Here is a 24,375-nt window from a genome sequence, read left to right on the forward strand (position 1 = left end):
TGCTGCCGCATGTGGGGCAGGCGCAGCTCCGTGGCCTTCCGTCTAGGCCTCTGACAGGATCCCACCCCTGTCAGGGACCCACTACCTGAGAGGAGCTCAGATAGCAGCTCACTGGGTGAAGCCCAGCTCGCTTCTGCCTCACGTCCTATCCAGACCACCAGTTTTACCTAATTGTGAGGAGTGCCCTAGTAGATAGGAGCGTAGCTCCCCCTGGCGGCCTGGAGTGTGAAGTGTGGTTTGTGATACCTGGTAAAGGGATCTCCTTTATTGCCTTCAGACGTAACATCACTCACCCTGGTGGAAGAACGACATTACTGCAACGACCAGAACTCTGGGGCGCTGCACTTTCAAATGCCAGGGCTGAATTTCAGCCCCAGTCCGTACCTGTCTTTAGCCCAAACAAGTCTTTTCTGCTTGTTGACTGTCCTTAGCAGTGGTTTCCTAGCAGCTATTTTACCATGAAGGCCTGCTGCACAAAGTCTCCTCTTAACAGTTGTTGTAGAGATGTGTCTGCTGCTAGAACTCTGTGTGGCATTGACCTGCTCTCTAATCTGAGCTGCTGTTAACCTGCGATTTCTGAGGCTGGTGACTCGGATAAACTTATCCTCAGAAGCAGAGGTGACTCTTGGTCTTCTTTTCCTGGGGTGGTCCTCGTGTGAGCCAGTTTCTTTGTAGCGCTTGATGGTTTTTGCCACTGCACTTGGGGACACTTTCAAAGTTTTCCCAATTTTTCGGACTGACTGACCTTCATTTCTTAAAGTAATGATGGCCACTTGTTTTTCTTTACTTAGCTGCTTTTTTCTTGCCATAATACAAATTCTAACAGTCTATTCAGTAGGACTATCAGCTGTGTATCCACCAGACTTCTGCACAACACACACAACATAATTTCAGTTGTTTCACACTTTTTTGTTAAGTATATAATTCGACATGTGTTAATTCATAGTTTTGATGCCTTCATTGTGAATGTACAATTTTCATAGTCATGAAAATACAGAAAAATCTTTAAATGAGAAGGTGTGTCCAAACTTTTGGTCTGTACTGTAGATTATTAACCCGTCATCGTCAGGTGATTTTCAGGAAATAATGCAAAGTGACATGACAGAATTAAAAAGTGCATTTTTACCACCTAAATGTTGCTGACTTTTGAACAGGTTACTATAGCCGGCAGACTCTAAGGTTGCTATTTGCTTGTGAATTGCCATGCAAACATCAGGACCACACAAACATGATCTCAGGGTGCCGATGGGGATAAAGAGGGAGAAGCCACACTCTTTTAAACATTTATATGATACAGTCATTATTGACAGCAGAATCTAAGGGGTTAAATAGATATGGACAGTGAAAACACTGATTGAGGCTGATGCAGCAAGTTGTCAGCTATAGTGTACAGCCGACAGCTGCTGGATTGTCACCTGTATGGGATGCTAGTCTCTTATATCTCAGATCAGTTAAAAGTTGTATTGGCTGTCATTAATATAGTCAAATACATAACTAGATGTTTGTGATTCTATACCGACTCTGTCGGCAGTGTGTTAAGGTGATAACATGGCCTCCTCACGAAGACAGTATTTAAATCATCCCAACTGCTACATTTGTGGTGAGTATACATTGAGGGAACAAAGAAAATCCATTTCTGATTTTGTGAAAAGGACATACCTAAGCTATTTCAAAATAAAATAAAAATAGGCGATCCAGATAAGAAATGGGCTCCACACATTGTCTGTAAGGCTGGGTTCACACTACGTTTACAGCAGCCCGTTCAACACATACGGTAATGGGCTGCTGTAAACGGAAGTGCCAGTATGGCAGCACGCTAGCACAGATAGAGCATCTTCTAGCTCTATCTGCGCTAGCAGTGACGGACCCGGAAAAACTGCAGCCCGCGTCTCAGGGTCCGTAACTCAATGACGGCACATCCCTAGCGATGCGTCCGACATAGGAATTAATGGCGGGCGTTAAAGACTACGTTACACCGCGTTTATGCCGCGGTGTAACGTAGTCCGTCTAACGGACGGGTTCAACGCAGTGTGAACCCAGCCTAAAACATGTTTTGAGTGGACAAATGGTATGAGCAAATGTCTGAAATTTGCATACCTATTCTGGAGAGGACAGAGGAACCACAGTGATAATTGTTAATTTTGTGTGGTTAACATAAAGTGCATAAGGCCACATTCACATATTGAGTATTTAGTGACTTTTTGACCTCCGTATTTGAAAACACGTCACTACTTCTGCATTTATCATCCACTCCTGGTTTTGTTCTAGAGATAGAAAATTATTTAGACGTGAGAGTCCTCAGCGGTTGATACCTTTAAATGGCTAACTGAAAATATGGTAACAAATTGCAAGCTTTCGAGACTACGCAGGTCCCTTCATCAGGCAAAGACTGAATTAGCTTTGTAATGTACCAGGTGATTCCTTGATATTCTGGTGGCTCTTGTAATCTCAGAAATCTAAGAAAGACAGAAGAATCTGTGAGTATAAACTCATGAGGACCTTTGGCACACTCAGTGCAGGAATGAATGTTTCGCATGGATTTATGTCTTTTTTCATCAATCACAACATAGAACCAGACCCATTCAGAGGACCATAAAACATTAAAACTTCCTATCCTTATCTCTGAACTGTTCCAATATCTATGTCTATCCCTCTCACATAATAATAATTCTGCATCACGTCACTTGTCTTATCTAGTGCCTTCTTTCTCTCTGTGCTGTGCTGTATATAAGTATGTGATTCTTCAGAATTTGTATTAGTCTATGCCTGATGAAGGGACCTGCGTAGTCTCGAAAGCTTGCAATTTGTTACCATCTTTTCAGTTAGTCATTAAAAGGTATCAACCACTGTGGACTCTCACATCTAAATAATTTTCCATCTCTAGAACAAAACCAGGAGTGGATGATAAATGCAGAAGTAGTGACGTGTTTTCAAATACGGAGGTCAAAAAGTCACTAAATACTCAATGTGTGAATGTGGCTTTATGCCCTAAAAAATTTTCTATCTACTGGCTAACGCGGTACCAAGATATATATCTTTCCTGGGTCTAGAGATACTGAGGTAAGAAACTCACCAAATATTCAACATGTGCATGTTCTCTTAACCCCTTAACGACCGCCGATACGCCTTTTAACGGCGGCCGCTAAGGGTACTTAAACCACAGCGCCGTTAATTAACGGCGCTGTGAAAAAGTGAATAGCGCCCCCCAGAGTCGGATTTTCTCTGGGGTCTCGGTTGCCGAGGGTAGCCGAGACCCCAGAGAACATGATTCGAGAGTTTTTTACCGACCCCCGAGTTGCGATCGCCAGTAATTAACCGTTTACCGGCGGTCGCAACAACAAACAAAAAAAACGCGATGTGCCGTTTAATTTCTCTGTCCTCTGATGTGATCGCACATCGGAGGACAGAGAAATAGGGTCCCCGATGGCCTCCGGTAGCCCCCCAATACTCACCTATCTCCCTCGGTGCTCCTCGTGGGTCCCCATGGGCGCCGCCATCTTTTTTCCGGGAAAAAATGGCGGGCGCACGCGCAGTACGCCCGCCGCCCGGCACCCGGAAGATCTTTGGGGTCTTGGCTGCCAGGGGTAGCCGAGACCCCAAAGAACATGATCGGGGTCGGTTTGCACCGACCCCTGTTTTGCGATCGCCGGTAAACTGTTAATTAAAAAAAAAAAAAGCGATCTGTAATTCTCTGTCCTCTGATGTGATCACACATCAGAGGACAGAGAAATAGGGGGATTCGGGGACCCTAACATACTCACTCGGTGTCCCTGGGTCCTCTTCTGTCTTCTCCTGCCAGCCGGCTTTTTCCTTATGGCGGGCGCATGCGCAGTGCGCCCGCCATCTGCTGCCATCTGCCGGCCGGCAGGAGAAGACAAGTTGGGGCTAAAATTAGGGTTAGGGTTAGGGTTAGGGTTAGAGTTAGGGTTAGGGTTAGGGTTGGGGTTAGGGTTAGAGTTAGGGTTAGGGTTAGGGTTAGGGCTAGAGTTAGGGTTAGGGTTAGGGCTAGGGTTGGGGCTAAATTTAGGGTTAGGGCTAGGGTTAGGGTTAGGCTACTATCACACTAGCGTTTTTTGGCTTCCGTCGCAATGCGTCGGAGAAAAAACGCATCCTGCAAAAGTGCTTGCAGGATGCGTTTTTTCTCCATTGGCTTGCATTAGCGACGCATTGCGACGGATTGCCACATGTCGCATCCGTCGTGCGAAGGATGCGTCGTGCTTTGGCGGACCGTCGGCACAAAAAAAGCTACATGTAACTTTTTTGTGCGACGTGTCCGCCATTTCCGACCGCGCATGCGCGGCCGGAACTCCGCCCCCGCCTCCCCTCACAATGGGGCAGCGGATGCGTTGAAAAAACAGCATCCGCTGCACCCGTTGTGCGGCGCTTACAACGCTAGTGTCGGTACGTTGGCCCGGCACACTGCGATGGGCCGAGTACGACGCTAGTGTGAAAGTAGCCTTAGGCTTCTATCACACTTGCGTCGGTACGGGGCGGTCGCAATGCGTCGGCCCGACGTACCGACGCACGTTGTGAAAATTGTGCACAACGTGGGCAGCGGATGCAGTTTTTCAATGCATCCGCTGCCCAGTCTATGTCCTGGGGAGGAGGGGGCAGAGTTACGGCCACGCATGCGCGGAAATGGCGGACGCGACGTACAAAAAAAAAGTTACATTGAACTTTTTTTGTGACGACGGGGCTAAAGTTATGGTTAGGGTTGGGGCTAAAGTTAGGGTTAGGGTTGGGGCTAAAGTTAGGGTTAGAGTTGGGATTAGGGTTTGGGTTGGGATTAGGGTTACGTTTGGGATTAGGGTTAGGGGTGTGTTGGATTTAGGGTTTTGATTAGGGTTATGGTTAGGGTTGAGATTAGGGCTGTTTTGGGGTTAGGGTTGTGATTATCGTTAGGGTTGTGATTAGGATTATGGATCGGGTTAAGATTAGGGTTAGGGGTGTGTTGGAGTTAGGGTTGGAGTTATAATTTGGGGGTTTCCACTGTTTAGGTACATCAGGGGGGTCTCCAAACACGACAGCCAATTTTGCGCTAAAAAAGTCAAATGGTGCTCCCTCCCTTCTGAGCTCTGCCGTGCGCCCAAACATTGGTTTACCCCCACATATGGGGTACCAGCATACTCAGGACAAATTGGACAACAACTTTTGGGTCCAATTTCTCTTGTTACCCTTGTGAAAATAAAAATTTGGGGGCTAAAAAAATCTTTTTTGTGGGAAAAAAAAATATTTTTTATTTTCACTACTATGCATTATAAACTTCTGTGAAGCACTTGGGCATTCAAAGTTCTCACCACATATCTAGATAAGTTCCTTGGGGGGTCTATTTTCCAAAATGGGGTCACTTGTTGGGAGTTTCTACTGTTTAGGTACATTAGGGGTCTGCAAACGCAACATAACGCCCGCAGACAATTCTATCAAAGTCTGCATTCCAAAATGGCGCTCCTTCCCTTCCGAGCTCTGCCGTGCGCCCAAGCAGTGGTTTACCCCCACATATGGGGTACCAGCATACTCAGGACAAATTGGACAACAACTTTTGGGTCCAATTTCTCTTGTTACCCTTGTGAAAATAAAAATTTGGGGGCTAAAAAAATCTTTTTTGTGGGAAAAAAAAATATTTTTTATTTTCACTACTATGCATTATAAACTTCTGTGAAGCACTTGGGCATTCAAAGTTCTCACCACATATCTAGATAAGTTCCTTGGGGGGTCTATTTTCCAAAATGGGGTCACTTGTTGGGAGTTTCTACTGTTTAGGTACATTAGGGGTCTGCAAACGCAACATAACCCCCGCAGACAATTCTATCAAAGTCTGCATTCCAAAATGGCGCTTCTTCCCTTCCGAGCTCTGCCGTGCGCCCAAGCAGTGGTTTACCTCCACATATGGGGTACCAGCATACTCAGGACAAATTGGACAACAACTTTTGGGGTCCAATTTCTCTTGTTACCCTTGTGAAAATAAAAATTTGGGGGCTAAAAAAATCTTTTTTGTGGGAAAAAAAAATATTTTTTATTTTCACTACTATGCATTATAAACTTCTGTGAAGCACTTGGGCATTCAAAGTTCTCACCACATATCTAGATAAGTTCCTTGGGGGGTCTATTTTCCAAAATGGGGTCACTTGTTGGGAGTTTCTACTGTTTAGGTACATTAGGGGTCTGCAAACGCAACATAACGCCCGCAGACAATTCTATCAAAGTCTGCATTCCAAAATGGCGCTCCTTCCCTTCCGAGCTCTGCCGTGCGCCCAAGCAGTGGTTTACCCCCACATATGGGGTACCAGCATACTCAGGACAAATTGGACAACAACTTTTGGGTCCAATTTCTCTTGTTACCCTTGTGAAAATAAAAACTTGGGGGCTAAAAAATCTTTATTGTTAAAAAAAATATATTTTTTATTTTCACGACTCTGCATTATAAACTTCTGTGATGCACTTGGGCATTCAAAGTTCTCACTACACATCTAGATAAGTTCCATGGGGGGGTCTAGTTTCCAAAATGGGGTCACTTTTGGGGGGTTTCTACTGTTTAGGCACATCAGGGGCTCTCCAAACGCGACATGGCGTCCGATCTCAATTCCAGTCAATTTTGCATTGAAAAGTCAAATGGCGCTCCTTTGCTTCCGAGCTCAGCCATGCACCCAAACAGTGGTTTACCCCCACATACGGGGTGTCGGCGTACTCAAGACAAATTGTACAACAACTTCTGGTGTCCATTTTCTCCTGTTACCCTTGGTAAAATAAAAATTTGGAGGCAAAAAGATCATTTTTGTAGAAAAAATGCGATTTTTTTATTTTCACGGCTCTACGTTATAAACTTCTGTGAAGCACCTGGGGGTTTAAAGTGCTCACCACACATCTAGATAAGTTCCTTAAGGGGTCTAGTTTCCAAAATGGTGTCATTTGTGGGGGGTCTCCACTGTTTAGGCACATCAGCGGCTCTCCAAACGTGACATGGCGTCCGATCTCAATTCCAGCCAATTCTACATTGAAAAAGTAAAACGACACTCCTTCTCTTCCAAGCTCTGCGGTGCGCCCAAACAGTGGTTTACCCCCACATATGGGGTATTGACGTACTCAGGAGAAATTGCACAACAACTTTTGTGGTCTAATTTCTCCTGTTACCCTTGTGAAAATAAGAATTTGTGGGCGAAAAAATCATTTTTGTGAAAACAAATGCGATTTTTTATTTTCACGGCTCTACGTTATAAACTTCTGTGAAGCACTTGGGGGTTCAAAGTGCTCACCACACATCTAGATAAGTTCCTTAAGGGGTCTAGTTTCCAAAATGGTATCACTTGTGGGGGGTTTCCACTGTTTAGGCACATCAGGGGCTCTCCAAACGCGACATGGCATCCGATCTCAATTCCAGCCAATTCTGCATTGAAAAAGTCAAACGGTGCTCCTTCACTTCCAAGCTCTGCGGTGCGCCCAAACAGTGGTTTACCTCCACATATGGGGTATCGGCGTACTCAGGAAAAATTGCACAACAAAATTTGTGGTTAAATTTCTGTTTTTACACTTGTGAAAATTAAAAAAAATGGTTCTGAAGTAAAATGTTTGCAAAAAAAAGTTAAATGTTCATTTTTTTCTTCCACATTGTTTCAGTTCCTGTGAAGTACGTAAAGGGTTAATAAACTTCTTGAATGTGGTTTTGAGCAGCTTGAGGGGTGCAGTTTTTAGAATGGTGTCACACTTGGTTATTTTCTATCATATAGACCCCTCAAAATGACTTCAAATGAGATGTGGTCCCTAAAAAAAAATGGTGTTGTAAAAATGAGAAATTGCTGGTCAACTTTTAACCCTTATAACTCCCTAACAAAAAAAAAAATTGTTTCCAAAATTGTGCTAATGTAAAGTAGACATGTGGGAAATGTTATTTATTAACTATTTTTTGTGACATATCTCTCTGATTTAAGGGCATAAAAATACAAAGTTTGAAAATTGCAAAATTTTAAAAATTTTCGCCATATTTCCATTTTTTTCATAAATAATCGCAAGTAATATCGAAGAAATGTTACCACTAACTTGAAGTACAATATGTCATGAAAAAACAATCTCAGAATCAGTGGGATCCGATAAAGCGTTCCAGAGTTATAACCTCTTAAAGTGACACTGGTCAGAATTGTAAAAATTGGCTCGGTCATTAAGTACCAAATTGGCTCTGTCACTAAGGGGTTAATGTATGTTATCAGAGTAAAAAAAAATATCCATTCCTGACACACCTAGTCTCCACAGCTTGCACTTGTTCACACTTCTTATTTTGAAAGAAGGTGCTGATCAGGAGTGGAATAATCAGAGTACAAGTATAATATACAGTATTTTAACACGTCACCACTTCTGTATTTATCACCCACTCCTGGTTTTGGTTTCCAAATACTGAGGTAAAATACTGACCAAATACAGAATGAATGTAAGTGGCCTTAGGCTACATTCCCAAGATGAGCTTTTGATGCGTTTTTGAAGCTGCGTTATTTTGTTGAGTCCTAAACGCAGCGTCTTACAGTTGAAGTGGATGGGATTTATAGAAATCTCATGGCCCACTCAGCGGAAACTTAGCTGCAGTACATATTTCACATCTGCAGCATGTAAATTCCTGTTGTGGGTGCGCTGAGTTTTCTGTGCAGATTTTCCCTATAGGTTTGCATTAGATGTGGAGAATTGGCAGATAAAAAATGCACATGCACAGTGTTTTCCGCCTGTTTTTCAGAATCCGCATATAAGCATCTAAATAAAGTTTTATACGTTAGGAAGTATCAAAAACAAAGTAGCCTTATTTAAAGCATGACACACAAATAAGAGACAGACACTGAAGAGTCAAAAACACAATAAAAATGCATGTTAAAATAGTCCAAAAAAGAAAAGAATGTGAAGCTGGACATTCTTTTCTTTTTTGGACTTTGTACGCCTGGACACAGTGGGTCCATGCTTCCGAGGTTTGGTTTATGCATCACGGGTGAGCTGGTTTATATTCCTTCTTTCTATGTTAAAATAGTACCACAAGAATGCAATGAAAAACTGCAAAGAACCTAGTTTAAATAATAAGTGCCGAAATTCTACAGCATCCACAAGTCATCAAATGCTAATGATGGGAATGTAGACCGAGGCCTCAATATTTACATGTCACTAGTTGGTCAGTATTTTGCATCGGTGTTTGTATGCCAAAACTAGAAGTGAAACTTATACAGAGACAACTATAATTGAAAGATTAGCATCTGCTCTGTGTTTTGGAGATACTCCTGGTTTTGGCATATAAATACTGATGAAATACTGTTCAAAATATTGATGTGTGAATAAAGTCGTAAAGGGGCTGTCCACTACTAGGACACCCCCTTTTTGATCTGAATGTTTGCCCCTTTGAAAATAAAAACTCTTTTACTCACCTCCTGTGTCGCGCCGTTCCAGCGGTGTCTACCGTCGCTTTCCTGGGGATCACGTGCAATTATGTCACGTGAGCACGGAGCCCAATCAGTGCTGGTGTCGCTGTCCCCGCCTTTGGACATATTAGTAATAAAGAGGATGTGAGCGTCCAGCCGCAGGTCTCACTTCCTCTTGATTGTGCAATTGTAAAGGATCTCTTGAGAATTTGCATTCACAAGTGTTCAGAGTGGCAGAACCTTCCTCAGACAGCCATTAATTATCTGATTGATAACAGCCAAGGTGCATCACTGGAGGAATTTCTTCACGTGGTGCTTTCTACTGAATACAGAATAAATCAATATTTTTTGAAAATGGTGTTTCCATTTTTTTTATCATTTGCATGTCAATAACATCTATCTATCCTGTGATTTTCATAATTTCACAACTTTTCCCTTTTAGTCCTGCTATTTCAATTATATATATTCTGATTCTTACGTACCTTTTCTGCAATGGCAGTTATGATGATATGCTTAATATCCCATGGTAGGTTTGTTAGATTCTTGATCAGTGCTTGTGGTTTCTTCTCGTTATTTAGCAATTTAACATCTATCATTGAGAGGCAATTTTCGAATTTCTTAACATAGACATTATTGACGTCCAGTCTATTTGGCCATGTCTTCATCTTAGCATGTAGAGAAAAAGTAAGCGAATGGTAGACTTGTTGACAGAGATGATCAAATGGTTTTTTGCTAATTTTACAATTGGGTAATGTCAGAATTTTCATGTACTTCTTTAAATTCCGGTCATCGCTTTTGTATATTCTAAAAAAAATTGCAACTAAAATCCAGAAATACAGCTTCATATAGACCACTGAATTATACTTTTCAATCAATAGTCTGGTTTGCTTTTCATAGTCTCGTAAATGTAAATGGTCATCACTGCAAAGGTTTACAATGTTTTTCTGAATTAAACTTGTCAGACGTTTGGCTGCAGAGTTCCTAATATTTTCATTGCTGTTGTAGCACAAACTGAAAAGCTCTTCAGGATTTATTAAATTATTTGCAAATTCAGTTGAAATCTCTTCACCTATTGAGAATCATAAAAGATCAACAGAAAAAATCAATAGGTGTTAGTAGTAATAGCGGTAAAATATTATTTTTTAATTTAGAAACAATATAGCACGACTGTCCAAAAGTGATAGTGGAAAACTAAAGGCTCATGAACGATAAGATACGAACAAATATATATATGTATTTTCCATGAATGCAAATATAACTCAAACATAAACAATTGCGAGAATTCTATTTAGACTAAATCCTATTACTAGTTAGGCACTTTATGGTGGCTTTATATGAGCACACTGTAGGGTACAGTATAGTGGTGAATAAGCAGTAAACTGCTCGGGTGCTAGGTACTCGATTCGAGCACTTTGGAATACTCGGGTGCTCTATTCGAGTATCAGGCATAATGTACTTCAATGAGGAGGTCGAGCACGTTTCCGGCAGACGTTTACTCGACGGCCGAGAAGTCAGAGGAGAGAGAGACCCAAGAAACACCCAAGCACCATTCGATACTCGCCACTGCTCGGTGCTGGATCGAGCACTGAAATGTATTGAGCAGTGGCGAGCACGCTCACCCATCGCTAGTACAGTACTGTACAGCATTACTTTGACTTGAAAAGTATTGTTTTGTTTTCTAAAGAATGGGGACAAAACAAAAATCCCACACTCGATTCCATCTATCCTAAAACCTGGTAGTCACTTACGTGATCTTGTTACTTCTAAACAGGCAGAAGAGTTTAGTGCTTAATAGTGATGAGCGAGTGTACTCGTTGCTCGGGTTTTCCCGAGCACGCTCAGGTTACCTCTGAGTATTTATGACTGCTCAGAGATTTAGTTTTCATCATGGCAGCTGAATGATTTACAGCTAGTTGCCACGCTGAGTACATGTGGGGATTGCCTGGTTGCTAGGGAATCCCCACATGTAATCAAGCAGGCTAGTGTAGGGAGATCCTCTTCCAGACAAAATATCACCACCGGTTAGGGAGGTGATATTGTGGCAGCCGGACCGCAGGGGTGCCATTGAAAGACCTGCAGGAATTACTGATTCTGTACTGCATGTGCTGTTCAGTTTATTCTGATAGACTTTCAGTCATACATGGACATTTATGTAATGGTAATATACCTAGTTCTATCATATATTGTATTTGTTATACTTTGCTGCCATCTACTGGCCATTGCTGTATCACACTGTAATATTCCTTAAGGAACTTTCCCACAATGCCTTTCTGTCTTTAGTTCCTCCTATCTTCTTCCTTCTTTTCCTGTTTTGTACTCTGTGCCATCTTAGATCTCACATGTGCTGCAGAGCTGGAGAAAGGATTCTCTTGTTACCTCTAACCTGGAGCTTCTACTATCTCTATCTGGTGATCCTGTAATACCTCTAACCTACAGTCCTCATCTTACCAAGGTACTGTAAATAAAACCTGTTGAATGTATCACTGCATCATCCTTCCGGATCACCACGCACAGCTGATAAGGACTAGGAGCACAGTTAGTGAGTAACGCTGTCCGCCATTGTTTATATAGCGATTTGTGATCACATCCCTCAGACACATCTCATCCACATATATCGGTGGCAGAATACTGCATGAACATGTATTCTTCATACTGTCAGTCTTGCTTGTGAACTAGGGTACCACGACAGAAGCCTTTTCTTTACAAAGGAAAATATCCAAGCCTGGCTACGTTTGACAAAGCCTACATGAAGTCTGCCAAAATCATATGGCAATTCATGTTATGGCTCGATGAGCGCAAGGATGAACTTTTTGTCCATAATTCCTAAAAGTATGTTTGGCACAAAACCAATACTGTGCATTACTAAAAGTGATACCTACAGTGCAGCATGATGGAGGCAGCATTACTCTTTGAGGCCGTTTGTTACCAGGTGGAACTGGTGCTTTAGACAAGGTAGAGGGTATTATGGACAGTTCCAAATATTAGTCAATTTTGCAACAAAGCCTTCAGGTCTCTACTAAAAAGATGAATATGAAGATGAATTTAATCTTCCAGTATGACAATGACTTCAAGCATGCCTCCATATCAACATTGTGCGGCAACCCAGGGTCCTGGTCGTCGCAATGGTATTGCTTTCCTTTTGGGGAGAGTGATGCTACGTTTGGAGGCAAAGAAGGATAACTGCATCCAGGTATCACAAACATGCAACACATTTCACACTCCAGGCCACCAGGGGGAGCTCTTGCTCCTATTTATTAGGTCACTCCCCACATTGGTAAAACTGGTCGCCTGTAGGGAAAGTTAGTCAGTTGCTGGCTGAGCTCCGCTCAGTCAGTTGGTCCCTGGCAGGGGTGGGATTCTGTCAGAGAATGAAGCAGAAGGACATGGAGCTGTGCATGCCCTCAGAGCTGCAGCTCCTAGGAAGAGACATCGAAGGCAGAACTGTATTGCAGCAAGCGTGAAAGAAGTCATAGCAAAGGAGAGGATACCAGAAGGGGACCAGCCCTACACAGGCTGCCTCCTTCTGAGGCACAGAATCCTGGCAGCCAGAACACCGAGGGAGTAACGACCTTTATGCTTTACTCCAGAGACCGGCAGGACAACTAAATTCACGTTACCTGTCCGCCCTATTCCCAGGAGGCACAGTGGCACCCCTTAAAGGCTGGGGCTTGATAGAGTCCCTATAAACCGCCTCAAGCCACCAGTCATACGGGTTTGTCCTATCCTATATGGGGGACAGAGAAAGACATCACATCTGTGAGGACCTTATGTGAAGCCTTAGGCAGTAAGGAACTATAACACTGCAGCACAAGGGAAGGCTACTGATTTCCACATGGACAAGGGGACTCTGGACTTGCCTTCAAACCGGCCGGACTCTGCCTGCCCTGTGATCTGTACCCTGGACTGTGGATGCTGAAGTCTTCAGTAAAGGTAAAGAGACTGCAACCTTGTGTCCTCGTTCTTCACTGCGCCACTCACCATCCACCATCTATACACTGGGAAGCCCTCGGGATACACTTCACCTGTGGGAAGGTATACCATCTAGCTGCCATAACATCACCCCAGCGGACCCCTTAAAGCAGCGTCGGTCACCCTGACCGAATACCACAGGTGGCGTCACGAACATTCCCCTTAAAGACCTTTCAATTTTACACGGACGTCCCAGGGCCACGGACCGGGTGAGCCACCGTGACATCCCCCTGTGAACCGCAGGACCCGGTACCGAGTACCCCACGGCCCCATGGGGGTGATCCAACTTCACTGTGTGATGTGAGGATTCTCTGGTGCTGGTGACCGAGATTATCTAGCACATGACCTCAAGTATGTGATTTGCATATATGCACATGTCAACTAGATGTACTAGGCCTTGCTCAATGCAAAGGATAAACATGTTTAGTCATAATGTGCAGACCAACTATGTAGATCACAAACTTGCAGTCACATGACCGCCGAATACCGGCGCTAGTACCGGAGAAACCTCACAGTGTGCAGTGCATGCGATATAAAGATTCACAAGTCTGCAGTCACTCCAGATTTGTAGTCTAAGGACGGACTACTCCGTTAAATTAATAAAACACAAGTTGTACTGAATCTTTTCTCACAAAACTATATACCAATCTATTCAGCTCTCCCTGCTCTTTAACATGCGACCTGCAGATTGGATGGCATTTTCATGCTGACAGGTTCCTTTTTTATGGGTGTGCACATTTAGGCAACCATATTTTTTTAGTTGCTTATTTTCCTTTTTTCAACTGAAAAAGTTCAGTTTATTTATCAATTTAATTGTACAGATTTTGGTTGACATTAAAAGATGGAAAAAGTTCTGTAATGATTCTTCTTGGTATGACTTTTGTCATGACAAAAACCTGGCATTTTAACAGGGATGAGTAGACTTTTTAGTTCCACTATCTGTGTGAAACCACCACTATGGAGATTGCAATTCCAACTGCTTATACACTGAAGGGTATTTTTATGTATTTTAAAAAATTTTTTTACCCACTTCTTGTTCGAAAATCTATTAAAAAATAAATGCATTTTCACATAAAGCCCTGTTATTGATATTAGTTAACATACAATTGATCATGTATTTTACGTCAAACTAGTTAAACTCAAGATTAATCTTTTATTTAAAAAACAAAAAACAAAACATTAAATAGTACCTTTTGATGCAGCTGATCTAGCTGATACTCTTGTTCGAAAGGAACATCTGTAAGTGTCTGATCTTCTGAAAGGAGCTGGAAAGCATGTATTAATGACAATTTCAAAGCTATTCAGAACAATGTAGTAACATGAAATATTATAAAATAATGGGATGAAAATACTTACTGTTTCTTGCCATGTCAGTTACAATAGATGATATGGACGATTCTAGAATGTAACGTAAAGATTTTATTTACTATTATGGATATAAAAAATACTAAAACGAATGTTTATGTAAAATACACATATGATTATTTCTGTAAATGCATTCACCACATTCAAAGCTAGTTATTTGAATGTGGTATATGCATTTACAGAACCTGCAGGTCAGCTTCCATCTCACTGGTAGACAATGTTGCAATTCAGCAGAGCTGTGAGAGCTGCAGCAAATGTGTTTGTAAAGAGGCAAAGTTAATTTTTCATGTTCTCTGTTAGTTACATGTCTCACACTGGTAACTCCCCTTTCATATAAAATAAGCTCTGGAGGCAGATTCTCATGTAGATCAGGGTCCAGTCCATACTCATGAACAGCTCATTTACATATAAGAAAAACGTAGATTTCTCTGAAATACGACATCGGATCACAGATACAGTGGAATGTAAAAGTTTGGGCATCCCTAGTCAAAAATACTGTTATTGTGAACAGTTAAGCAAGTTGAAGATAAAATGATCTCTAAAAGAGCTAAAGTTAAAGATGACACATTTCTTTGTATTTTAGGCAAAACATATACATATTTTCATCTTTTACATTTTTAAAATTACAAAGAGGAAGATTGGTTATGCAAAAGTTTGGGTACCCTGCATGATTAGTACCTAGTAGCACCTCCTTTTGCAAGTGTCACTGCTTTTTGTAGCCAGGGATTTTCATCCATTCTTCCTTGGAAAATCCTTCCAGTTCTGTGAGATTCCAGGGTCATTTTGCATGCACTGCTATTTTGAGGTCTAGCCACAGATTTTCAATGATGTTCTGATCTGGTTACTGTGAGGGCCATTGTAAAACCTTCAGCCTACACCTTTTGAAGTAGTCTATTGTAGATTTTTTGTTACGGATTGGATTGTGGAACCACTGTGTCATGATCCAAGGAGGGGAATGTATGGTGGTAGTAATAAGCAAACCCAAGAAACCACTTGATAGCCTTCAGGCTATCTGGACGGGGCCACTTCAAGACAGCAGATACCTTCTCGAGGTCCATTGTCAGACCAGTCTCGGAGATGATGTACCCCAGAAACAGAAGAGAGGTGTGCTTGAAGACACACTTTTCATACTTGGTGTAGAGATGATTTTTCCATAATCTCTGTAGAACTTGGTGAACATTCCTCCGGTCTATGGACAGCTCAGGAGAAAACAACAAGATGACATCCAAGTACACTACCACACACATTGGAATACTGCTGGGTCCAGAGCCCAAACAGCATAACATGATACTCGTATTAAAGGCTGTCTTCAATTCCTCTCACTGGCGAATACGAATTAGGTTATACACCCAATGCAGGTTGAGTTTTCTGAAGACTCTGGAACCCTTAAGATAATCACACAGCTCAGCAATGAGAGGCAGCGGATATTTAATCTTGACTGTAATTTGGTTGAGTCCCCTCGATACAGTGGTCGATACAGTGTTGAAGTAAGCCATTCTTTTTCTTCACATAGAAGAATCCAGCTCCGGCCGGCAAGGTTGACTTCCAGATAAAAAACTGGCTAGATTTTCTTTAATGTAATTGGAAATAGCTTGGGTCTCATCCTGCAACAGGGGGTAGATTCAACCACATGGAGGAGACGAAACTGGAAGAAGATCAATTGGGCAGTCATACGGCCTATGAGGTGGTAGCGTCTCAGCCTCCTTTTTGTCAAAGACATCAGCATATGTTCAATATGCAGTAAGCAAGCCAGGTAAATTAGATGGAGAAACCGGAGGTCGGACAGGATGAATGGGAGCAAGGCAACTCTCATAGCACTCTTGGCCCCAATGGATTACTTCTGATTTCCAGTCCAAAACCTGCTTATGTTTTTGCAGCCATGGTAGACATAGAAGCAGAGGGTGAGACAGACCTGACAGCACATAAAGAGGAATCTTCTCCGAGTGCAGCATTCCTACCCAAAGCTCCACAGGCTCAGTAACGAAAGTGATGGTTTTGGAAAGAGGTTTTCCATCCACCGATGAAACCACCAATGAATCCTGTAGACATTGGATTGGGATCATATTTCACTCCACAATGGTTTGTTGGATGAGATTACCTGCAGAACCAAAGTCCAGGTAGGCAGACTCAACAAAATGGATGTTGCGACAGGAAACAGATACTGACAGTGTCAGCAATAGAGAGGGGTGATTCTTGCCCATGGTGGCCTCTCCAACACACCTAGGCTCTGGAGTTTCCTGGTCTCTTGGGGCAGGAGGGGATTACATGCTTAGAATTGCCACAATAGAAACACCTTCCCTCGGCACGACGGGCTTCCTGATATGCTTGGCTATTGTCACCTGGTCAACTTGCATGAACTCTGGGGAGGATGCCGAGGCTGAGGCTTGCTATAAGACTGGCCTGTGAAAGGTAGGTGCCAGGTGTACAGGTCTTCTCTCATGGGTCACTTCTTTGGAACTCTACTGGAACCTGATGTCTATCCATGTTGCTAGAGACACCAGGTCATCCAGTGAGGTGGGTGTATCATGACCGGCCAGCTCATCTTTGATTCACCCAGAAAGGCTCTCCCAGTGGGTGGCAATGAGAGCCTCATTATTCCAGGTGAGGTCAGATGACAGGGTGAGAAAATGTACACCATACGGGCCCACTATCAGCTTCTCCTGGCGCAGTCATTATAAAGAAAATGATGCTAAGGAAGCTGGCCCATCGAAAACCTCACGGAAGGCTTCTTGAAAGGACTGGAGAATCGACACAAGACGATCCTTTTCTTCTATAGGCGGTTGAGCCATGTCAGAGCCTTGCAAGTAAAATCAGACATAATAAAGGCCACCTTGGCCTGATCTGAGACCAACTGATGAGCTAAGAGTTCAAATTGTAGTGTGCACTGGTTAACAAACCACCTACAAAGAGCAGGGTCACCTCCATAACGTGGAGGAGCAGTCAAACGGGGTCCAAGGCTAGGTACACAGCTGGCGGGCTGATGAGTCATGTCTGAAGTTGTTGCAGCCTGTGTAGGTGCAGATGAGGCCGGAGTTGCCAGCGTGTCTAGACAAGTGTTTATTGTCTGCAGGTAGGATAGGATCTTATCCTGGTAGTCTTTCTGGTGGCAAACCTCCTGATACAGGTCAGAGATGGAGGAAGCCTGAGAGCTAGTGGATTCCATGGCCTGAAGAAACTGTTATGGACTGGGTGGTGGTACCATTGTGCCATGATCCGAGGAGAGCCTGGAGGGTTGTGACTAGGTACCTCACCAAGTCTGACCTCGGATGCATGATGGCTGATGATACCACTATATGAGGAGAGACAAGGAAGGAGGGACCAAATGCTACACCAGGGCTGACCTTGGGTGGATGGCAGCTGACCCCCAAGGGACAGGAGGCAGGAACGCCCAAGAATGGTAGACTAAGCAAGTACTGGTTAGAACAGCTGTTATAGTGACTGGCACAACAGACAGACAGGCAGGCAGGTACTGGTGGGCATGACTGGTATCCAGGCTGGTGGGTACAGGCAGGTGTGGCTGATAAACAGGCAGGCAACTGCTAGCTGGCACGACTTATATACAGGACTAGTATACTGTATACGAGCACTGGGATCTAAGAACTAGCAAGTGTGTTAGAAACAGACAAATGACATTGATTGGGCACCTCCCATCAGATGGAGGTGCCTTAAATAAATGTCTCCAAGCTATTGGCTAGGGACACTTTAGGAAGATGTGCTGGCCCTTTAAGAGGGTGGGTCTATGAGCACACTCTAAACACAGTGCCCGGGGATCTGCAAGGATCTGGATGCAGAGAGGGGGGTGCGAGGTCACGGCGGTGATATATGTATTTGTGTATATTTGTCTAAGGGGTAATTCTGTCTGTTTGTCTGTAACTTCCCTCTGTCTGTCGCAGAAATCCCGAGTTGCTGATTGGTCGTGCCCAGCTGGCCGCGACCAATCAGCGACAGGCACAGTCCGGCCGTGAATTGGCCCCTCCCTACTCCCCTCCAGTCAGTGCCCCCTCCATACTCCCCTCCAGTCAACAGCCACATAGGGTTTTAGCAGTCCATTAAATTGCCTGCGTTACACGGCAGCATAACACGGTGTAACGCAGTCCGTTATCGCTGCCATTAACCCTGTGTGACCAACTTTTTACTATTGAAGCTGCCTATGCAGCATCAATAGTAAAAACATAATGTTAAAAATAATAATAAAAAAAATCATTATATTCTCACCTTCCGGCATCCACGGCAGCCTGTCCCGCTCCTCGCGATGCTCCGGTCCCAAAAACGCATTGCAGCAATGACCGGAGATGACATAGCGGTCTTACGTGTGCACAGCATCACTGGGAACGGAGCGTCGCGAGGAGCATCGCTAAAGGCCTGGGCTGGATCCAGGGGCCGACGGAAGGTGAGTATATAGCTATTTTTTATTTTAATTATTTTTTTAACAGGGATATGGTGCCAAAATTGCTATATACTACGTGAGCTGTGTTATATACTGCGTGGGCTGTGTTATATACTACTTCACTGTGCTATATACTACGTGGCCTGTGCTATATACTACGTGGCTGTGCAATATACTATGTGGCTGTGCAATATACTACGTGGCTGTGCAATATACTACGTGGCTGTGCAATATACTACATGGCTGTGCAATATACTGCATGGGTGGTGCTATATACTACGTGGGCTGTCTTATATACTGCATGGGCTGTGCTGTATACTACGTGGGCTGTGCTATATACTACGTGGCTGTGCTATATACTACATGGGCTGTGCTATATGCTACTTGGCAGTGCAATATACTATGTGGCTGTGCAATGTACTACGTGGCTGTGCAATATACTACATGGCTGTGGCTTATATACTTAACAAAAAAGTGTGAAACAACTGAAAATATGTCTTATATTCTAGGTTCTTCAAAGTAGCCACCTTTTGCTTTGATGACTGCTTTGCACACTCTTGGCATTGTCTTGATGAGCTTCAAGAGGTAGTCACCGGGAATGGTTTTCACTTCACAGGTGTGCTCTGTCAGGGTTAATAAGTGGGATTTCTTGCCTTATAAATGGGGTTGGGACCATCAGTTGTGTTGTGCAGAAGTCTGGTGGATACACAGCTGATAGTCCTACTGAATAGACTGTTAGAATATGTATTATGGCAAGAAAAAAGCAGCTAAGTAAAGAAAAACGAGTGGCCATCATTATTTTAAGAAGTGAAGGCCAGTCAGTCCGAAAAATTAGGAAAACTTTGAAAGTGTCCCCAAGTGCAATGATGCTCCCCGCCACCGTCAGAGAACTGTAACAAATGCCCATTGCTTTGCACAACTCTGGTCTGTTTAAATTGCTGCCATATACTTTATATGGAGCATCAGGGCATATGTCAACTATTATTAATTTAGTATCCACCCAGGAGTAACTGGCATACCTCATCCTAGTGATCATGGAGAACCCTGCAGTTAAACCCTCGCAAGTCTAACATTAATTTCTTGTCCAGTGGTATTGAAATACATTATTTAATCTGGAATATCCTTTTAATAAATTCTAATGAAAGTAGATATCTTACCACAAATTCTTATTGCCATGGCTTCACATAAATAAATGATCTATGATAGTTAAATGACATAAGAGGCTGTAAAGAATCCAGTTTTCCATAACCAGTACTTACGAGGATCACTGCACATTCTGGACATCTCAAACTTTCTTTTCCGGGAACTCAGTGGAATCTGTGAGCATTTTCTTGAAATTGAATTGATCAATTTTGATAGTAGGAAGGGATCATCAATTCTTAGTGAAAAGCTGTTCCTAGAAACCACTCGCGGGCCAATGGGCGTTGAATCAAAGCAAATAAACACAATTCTGTCTAGGTAACTAGGTCTAATAAGAAGGTCCCGAAGTGAAGAGAAACTATGGTCTTTATAGACTGGAATAATAGTAATTGGGATGATGGTTATCGGGTAACTGAATGCTGATATAACATCACCGTCAGTAATATCTCTAGATCCTAGTAGACAGTTAAACCCATGTTGCTCAAGAGGTTTCACAATTTTCTCAATCATCTCTTTATCAACTTGACTTTGCTTTAAATTTTGTGGGTTTTGTGGTGACACAACATAGGCATGATAGCAAAAAAGTTCATGAAACAATAGAACACCTAGGAGAAAAAAAAGGGGCAGCAAACAATTAGGATCTATTCTAAAGAATTTATAACATATATCTTATTTAAACTCAAAAATATCACGCAGTCTAAGACAGATTTATAAGTTCATATATAATTATAATATCAAGTTATCACAGCAAAGCTGTATAACTAATTCACTTGTGTTGCTAAATGGATCAATGCAATATTCATTTCTTTATAAAGGAGGCTTAAAGGGAAAATGCCTGGCTGGCAACATATTTCCCAGCCAAAATCTGCTGTAAGAGGTAAAAAAAGGTGTCTTGGTTGGTTGTTCTATGTGCCCCTTTAAGAATATAGAATACATTGACCCTGTGTTATAAAGTGGTTCCACACTTAAGGATGGAGGAAGTAACATTGGAGACACTTTACAGACTACTTTACTCACAATCACAAATACCACCCAATAAATAAAAAGTAATATGGTAGTACAGGCAGGAGCACGAGACAACAGGGCTCATATCTGTGTGACAACTGTAGGGTATATCCATTAATCATCATTCTACTGGATTCCTGTGATGACTCAATGTCATTTATGTTCTCATCTTTGGCCAGCCAAAAATCTGTGTGCTTTCTAGTATTGCCATGCCTTCGGTTCAAATGGATTTAATGAGTGAACCGTTTGTCCCTAAGAGGGGGTCAATGAGGAATTAAATTTTACAGGATTGAATAAACATTATTAGACATGCTGATTTAATTAAATAGAATCTGTCAGTGGGTTTTTGCTACCTCAAAATGAAGCAGCCAAAGAGACCCTGAATTCAACAATGTATCACTTAGTTTACTGGGTGCAGCAGTTGAAACACAATCAGATTTTTTTTTATTTCAGTTTTTTTTTAAAAAAACTATTGTGCTGTTTTACTTCTGCTTTCTAGTGCATTAGAAATCTTACAAGAGCCAACAGCTTGGTATAAACAGAAGAACACAAATGGCACTCACACCACTGGCCTCAGACTTGATGTGAACACAATGTCATGTATGGGACTGTGGTCACCTACTCAATCCCTCAAACTAGGGGTGCCCTAGGATATCCTTGTCTCACAGACTACCCCAGATTGGGTAGATGCCGGGGTCTTGTACCTTGCTATGCTATTATCTTACCCTTATCTGTTCCCTCCCTGACTCAGGGAGGTGTGAGGCTGAAGAGGATAGGCAAACACTAACCAGACAGGGATAAAAGAAAACTACAATCATACAAATACACTCAAAAAAACAACAGAGTGAGAAACAGGAGGGAAATAGGAAGAAAGAAACCAAATGGGAGAGGGTAAGGATTAACAAGCAAACCAACTCCATGTAGCAATCTCCAGAAAACCTCTTCAACTGCCAACTCCAAACACTGAACTCTCTCCTTCAACTCCAAACCAGCTAGTGGTAACTATCGCTGGCAAGGTCATAAGCAAGGAGTAGGGTTCTTATACCTGCTGTGAGTAACAAACTCAGCTGATACGACCCAAGACAGAGAACTCCAGTAGTCCAACTAATCAGTTTAACCCTAACTTTCTAATACATCAATGCATAGGAGGCAAGCTATGCATAATTGTGTAGTTGCGGAAGTCAGAACCGGCTGTGAGAGACAGTTGGAGTCACCATAGAGAAGGTACAGATGGTTTATTACCTTCTGTTCCTTTCCATTGCTACCTTCAAAGCATTAAAGAAGCACTATGTATGCATAAATGGCAAGTGATGATGGCGCTTCTTCCTCTATACATAACAGTCATCACTGTGCATAGTGAGGGAGCATTAGCTGCTGGGTCATAGGAGACTCCAACAGTTCTGCTATGCTCTGCTGGCTGCATTTCCATTGTAACTGAGGATAATATGCCAACTTTAGTTCTAGCTGAAATAAGATGAAAATAAAAATATTTCAATATTTAAATGGTCTCCCAAAGGTCTTTTATGATCTTATTAGGGACAAAATGTGTAAAATAAATGAAAATAAATAAATAATAGTTAAAAAATTAAAAATAATAATTCCACTGTCAATCCAAATTGCTGTTACTAGCCCTGTCTCTGGTAAATGGAAAAAATGTGTCCAATATATAAAATTATTTGTTAAAGAATTTTTAATATATTTTTTAAAATTTATTTTACTGCCCTAGTATGGTCATAAAAAATTGGGAAAATAGACACTTATTTTTCCACTGATACATTGGAAAACAAAAGAATATGAAAGTGAAGCTCCATATGCAGTTGTGCTCTAAAGTTTACATACCCAGGCAGAATTTTTGCTTTCTTGACCTTTTTTCAGAGAATATGAATGCTAATACCAAAACTTTTTCTCCACTCATGGTTAGTGGTTGGGTGAAGCCATTTATTGTCAAACTACTGTGTTTTCTCTTTTTAAATCATAATGACAACCCAAAACATCCAAATGACCCGGATCAAAAGTTCACATACCCTTGTGATTTTGGCCTGATAACATGCACAAAAGTTGACACAAATGGGTTTGAATGGCTACTAAAGGTAACATCCTCACCTGGGACCTGCTTGCTTGTACTCAGTATGTGTGCATAAAAGCTGAGTGAGTTACAGGGATCCAGACAGACTCGTGCTTCTTTCATCCAGCCACTGACGTTTCTGGATTGTGAGTCATGGGGAAAGCAAAAGAATTGTCAACGGATCTACTGGAAAAAGGTACCATATTTTTCGGATTATAAGATTCACTTTTTTCCTCTAAATTCGGGGGGAAAATGAGGATGCATCTTATAATGCGGATATACCTTACCGGTACCGTTGCTGCAGGCTGCAGGCAGGGATGAGGGGGTGTCCGGTGCTGCTTCGGGTGTCTAGCGCTGTGGGGATCTCCGGTGCTGCTGCTGGGGTCTCCGTTGCTGCTGCGGGGGTCTCCGGTGCTGGCGGGGCCCTGCCGACATTTTGGAAAGGCCAGAGCCCCCGCAGTTCCATGGTTTCCTATATGGTGGACTCCGGGAAAATGGCCACTGGGGGACAACACATGCGCAGATGGAGATCTCGGCATCAAGATCTCGGGAGATGAGCTCTCAGCGCTGAAATCTCATCTCCTGAGATCTTGGTACCAAGATCTCTATCTGTGCATGCGCCACCCCCGGCGGCCATTTTCCCAGAGTCCACCGCATAGGAAACCATGGAACTGCGGAGCTCTGGCCTTTCACAAAATGTTGGCAGGGCCCCGGCAGCAGCACCGGACACCCCTGGAGCAGCACCAGAGACCCCTTGCAGTTCTGGAAACCCCTGAAGCAGCACCGGACACCCAAAGAAGCACCAGACACCCGAAGCAGCACCAGATACCTGAAGCAGCACCGGACACCCGCAGCGGTGCGCCGCACATCAGCAGCATCACCCCACTCCTGTCTCCTCCAGCAGTGACCCTGGGACCCCGCTTCACCACAGCCACCACCCCAGTAAGCAATAAGATGCAATAATAAGCAACACCATTTTATTAAAAAAATGTTTTTCTGTTTTTCTCCTCAAAATTTTTGGTGCGTCTTATAATCCGGAGAGTGATAATCCAAAAAATACGGTA

At 42.9% G+C, this 24,375-nt stretch overlaps 1 protein-coding gene across 1 annotated transcript in view; it reads right to left on the reverse strand.

Moving 5' to 3' along the window:
- Nucleotides 1-24,375, reverse strand: part of LOC143769967 (uncharacterized) — a 224,791-nt gene that overhangs the window by 94,749 nt on the left and 105,667 nt on the right. Inside the window, exons 3-6 of the mRNA XM_077259080.1 lie at nucleotides 20,361-20,846; nucleotides 14,706-14,747; nucleotides 14,540-14,614; nucleotides 9,863-10,449 (exon numbers count right to left, since the gene is read on the reverse strand). Coding sequence (XP_077115195.1) covers nucleotides 9,863-10,449; nucleotides 14,540-14,614; nucleotides 14,706-14,747; nucleotides 20,361-20,846 — 1,190 coding nt within the window. The remainder of the gene's footprint in view (nucleotides 1-9,862; nucleotides 10,450-14,539; nucleotides 14,615-14,705; nucleotides 14,748-20,360; nucleotides 20,847-24,375) is intronic.

Source organism: Ranitomeya variabilis, chromosome 4 (assembly GCF_051348905.1).
Source record: "Ranitomeya variabilis isolate aRanVar5 chromosome 4, aRanVar5.hap1, whole genome shotgun sequence".
Classification (NCBI taxonomy): domain Eukaryota; kingdom Metazoa; phylum Chordata; class Amphibia; order Anura; family Dendrobatidae; genus Ranitomeya; species Ranitomeya variabilis.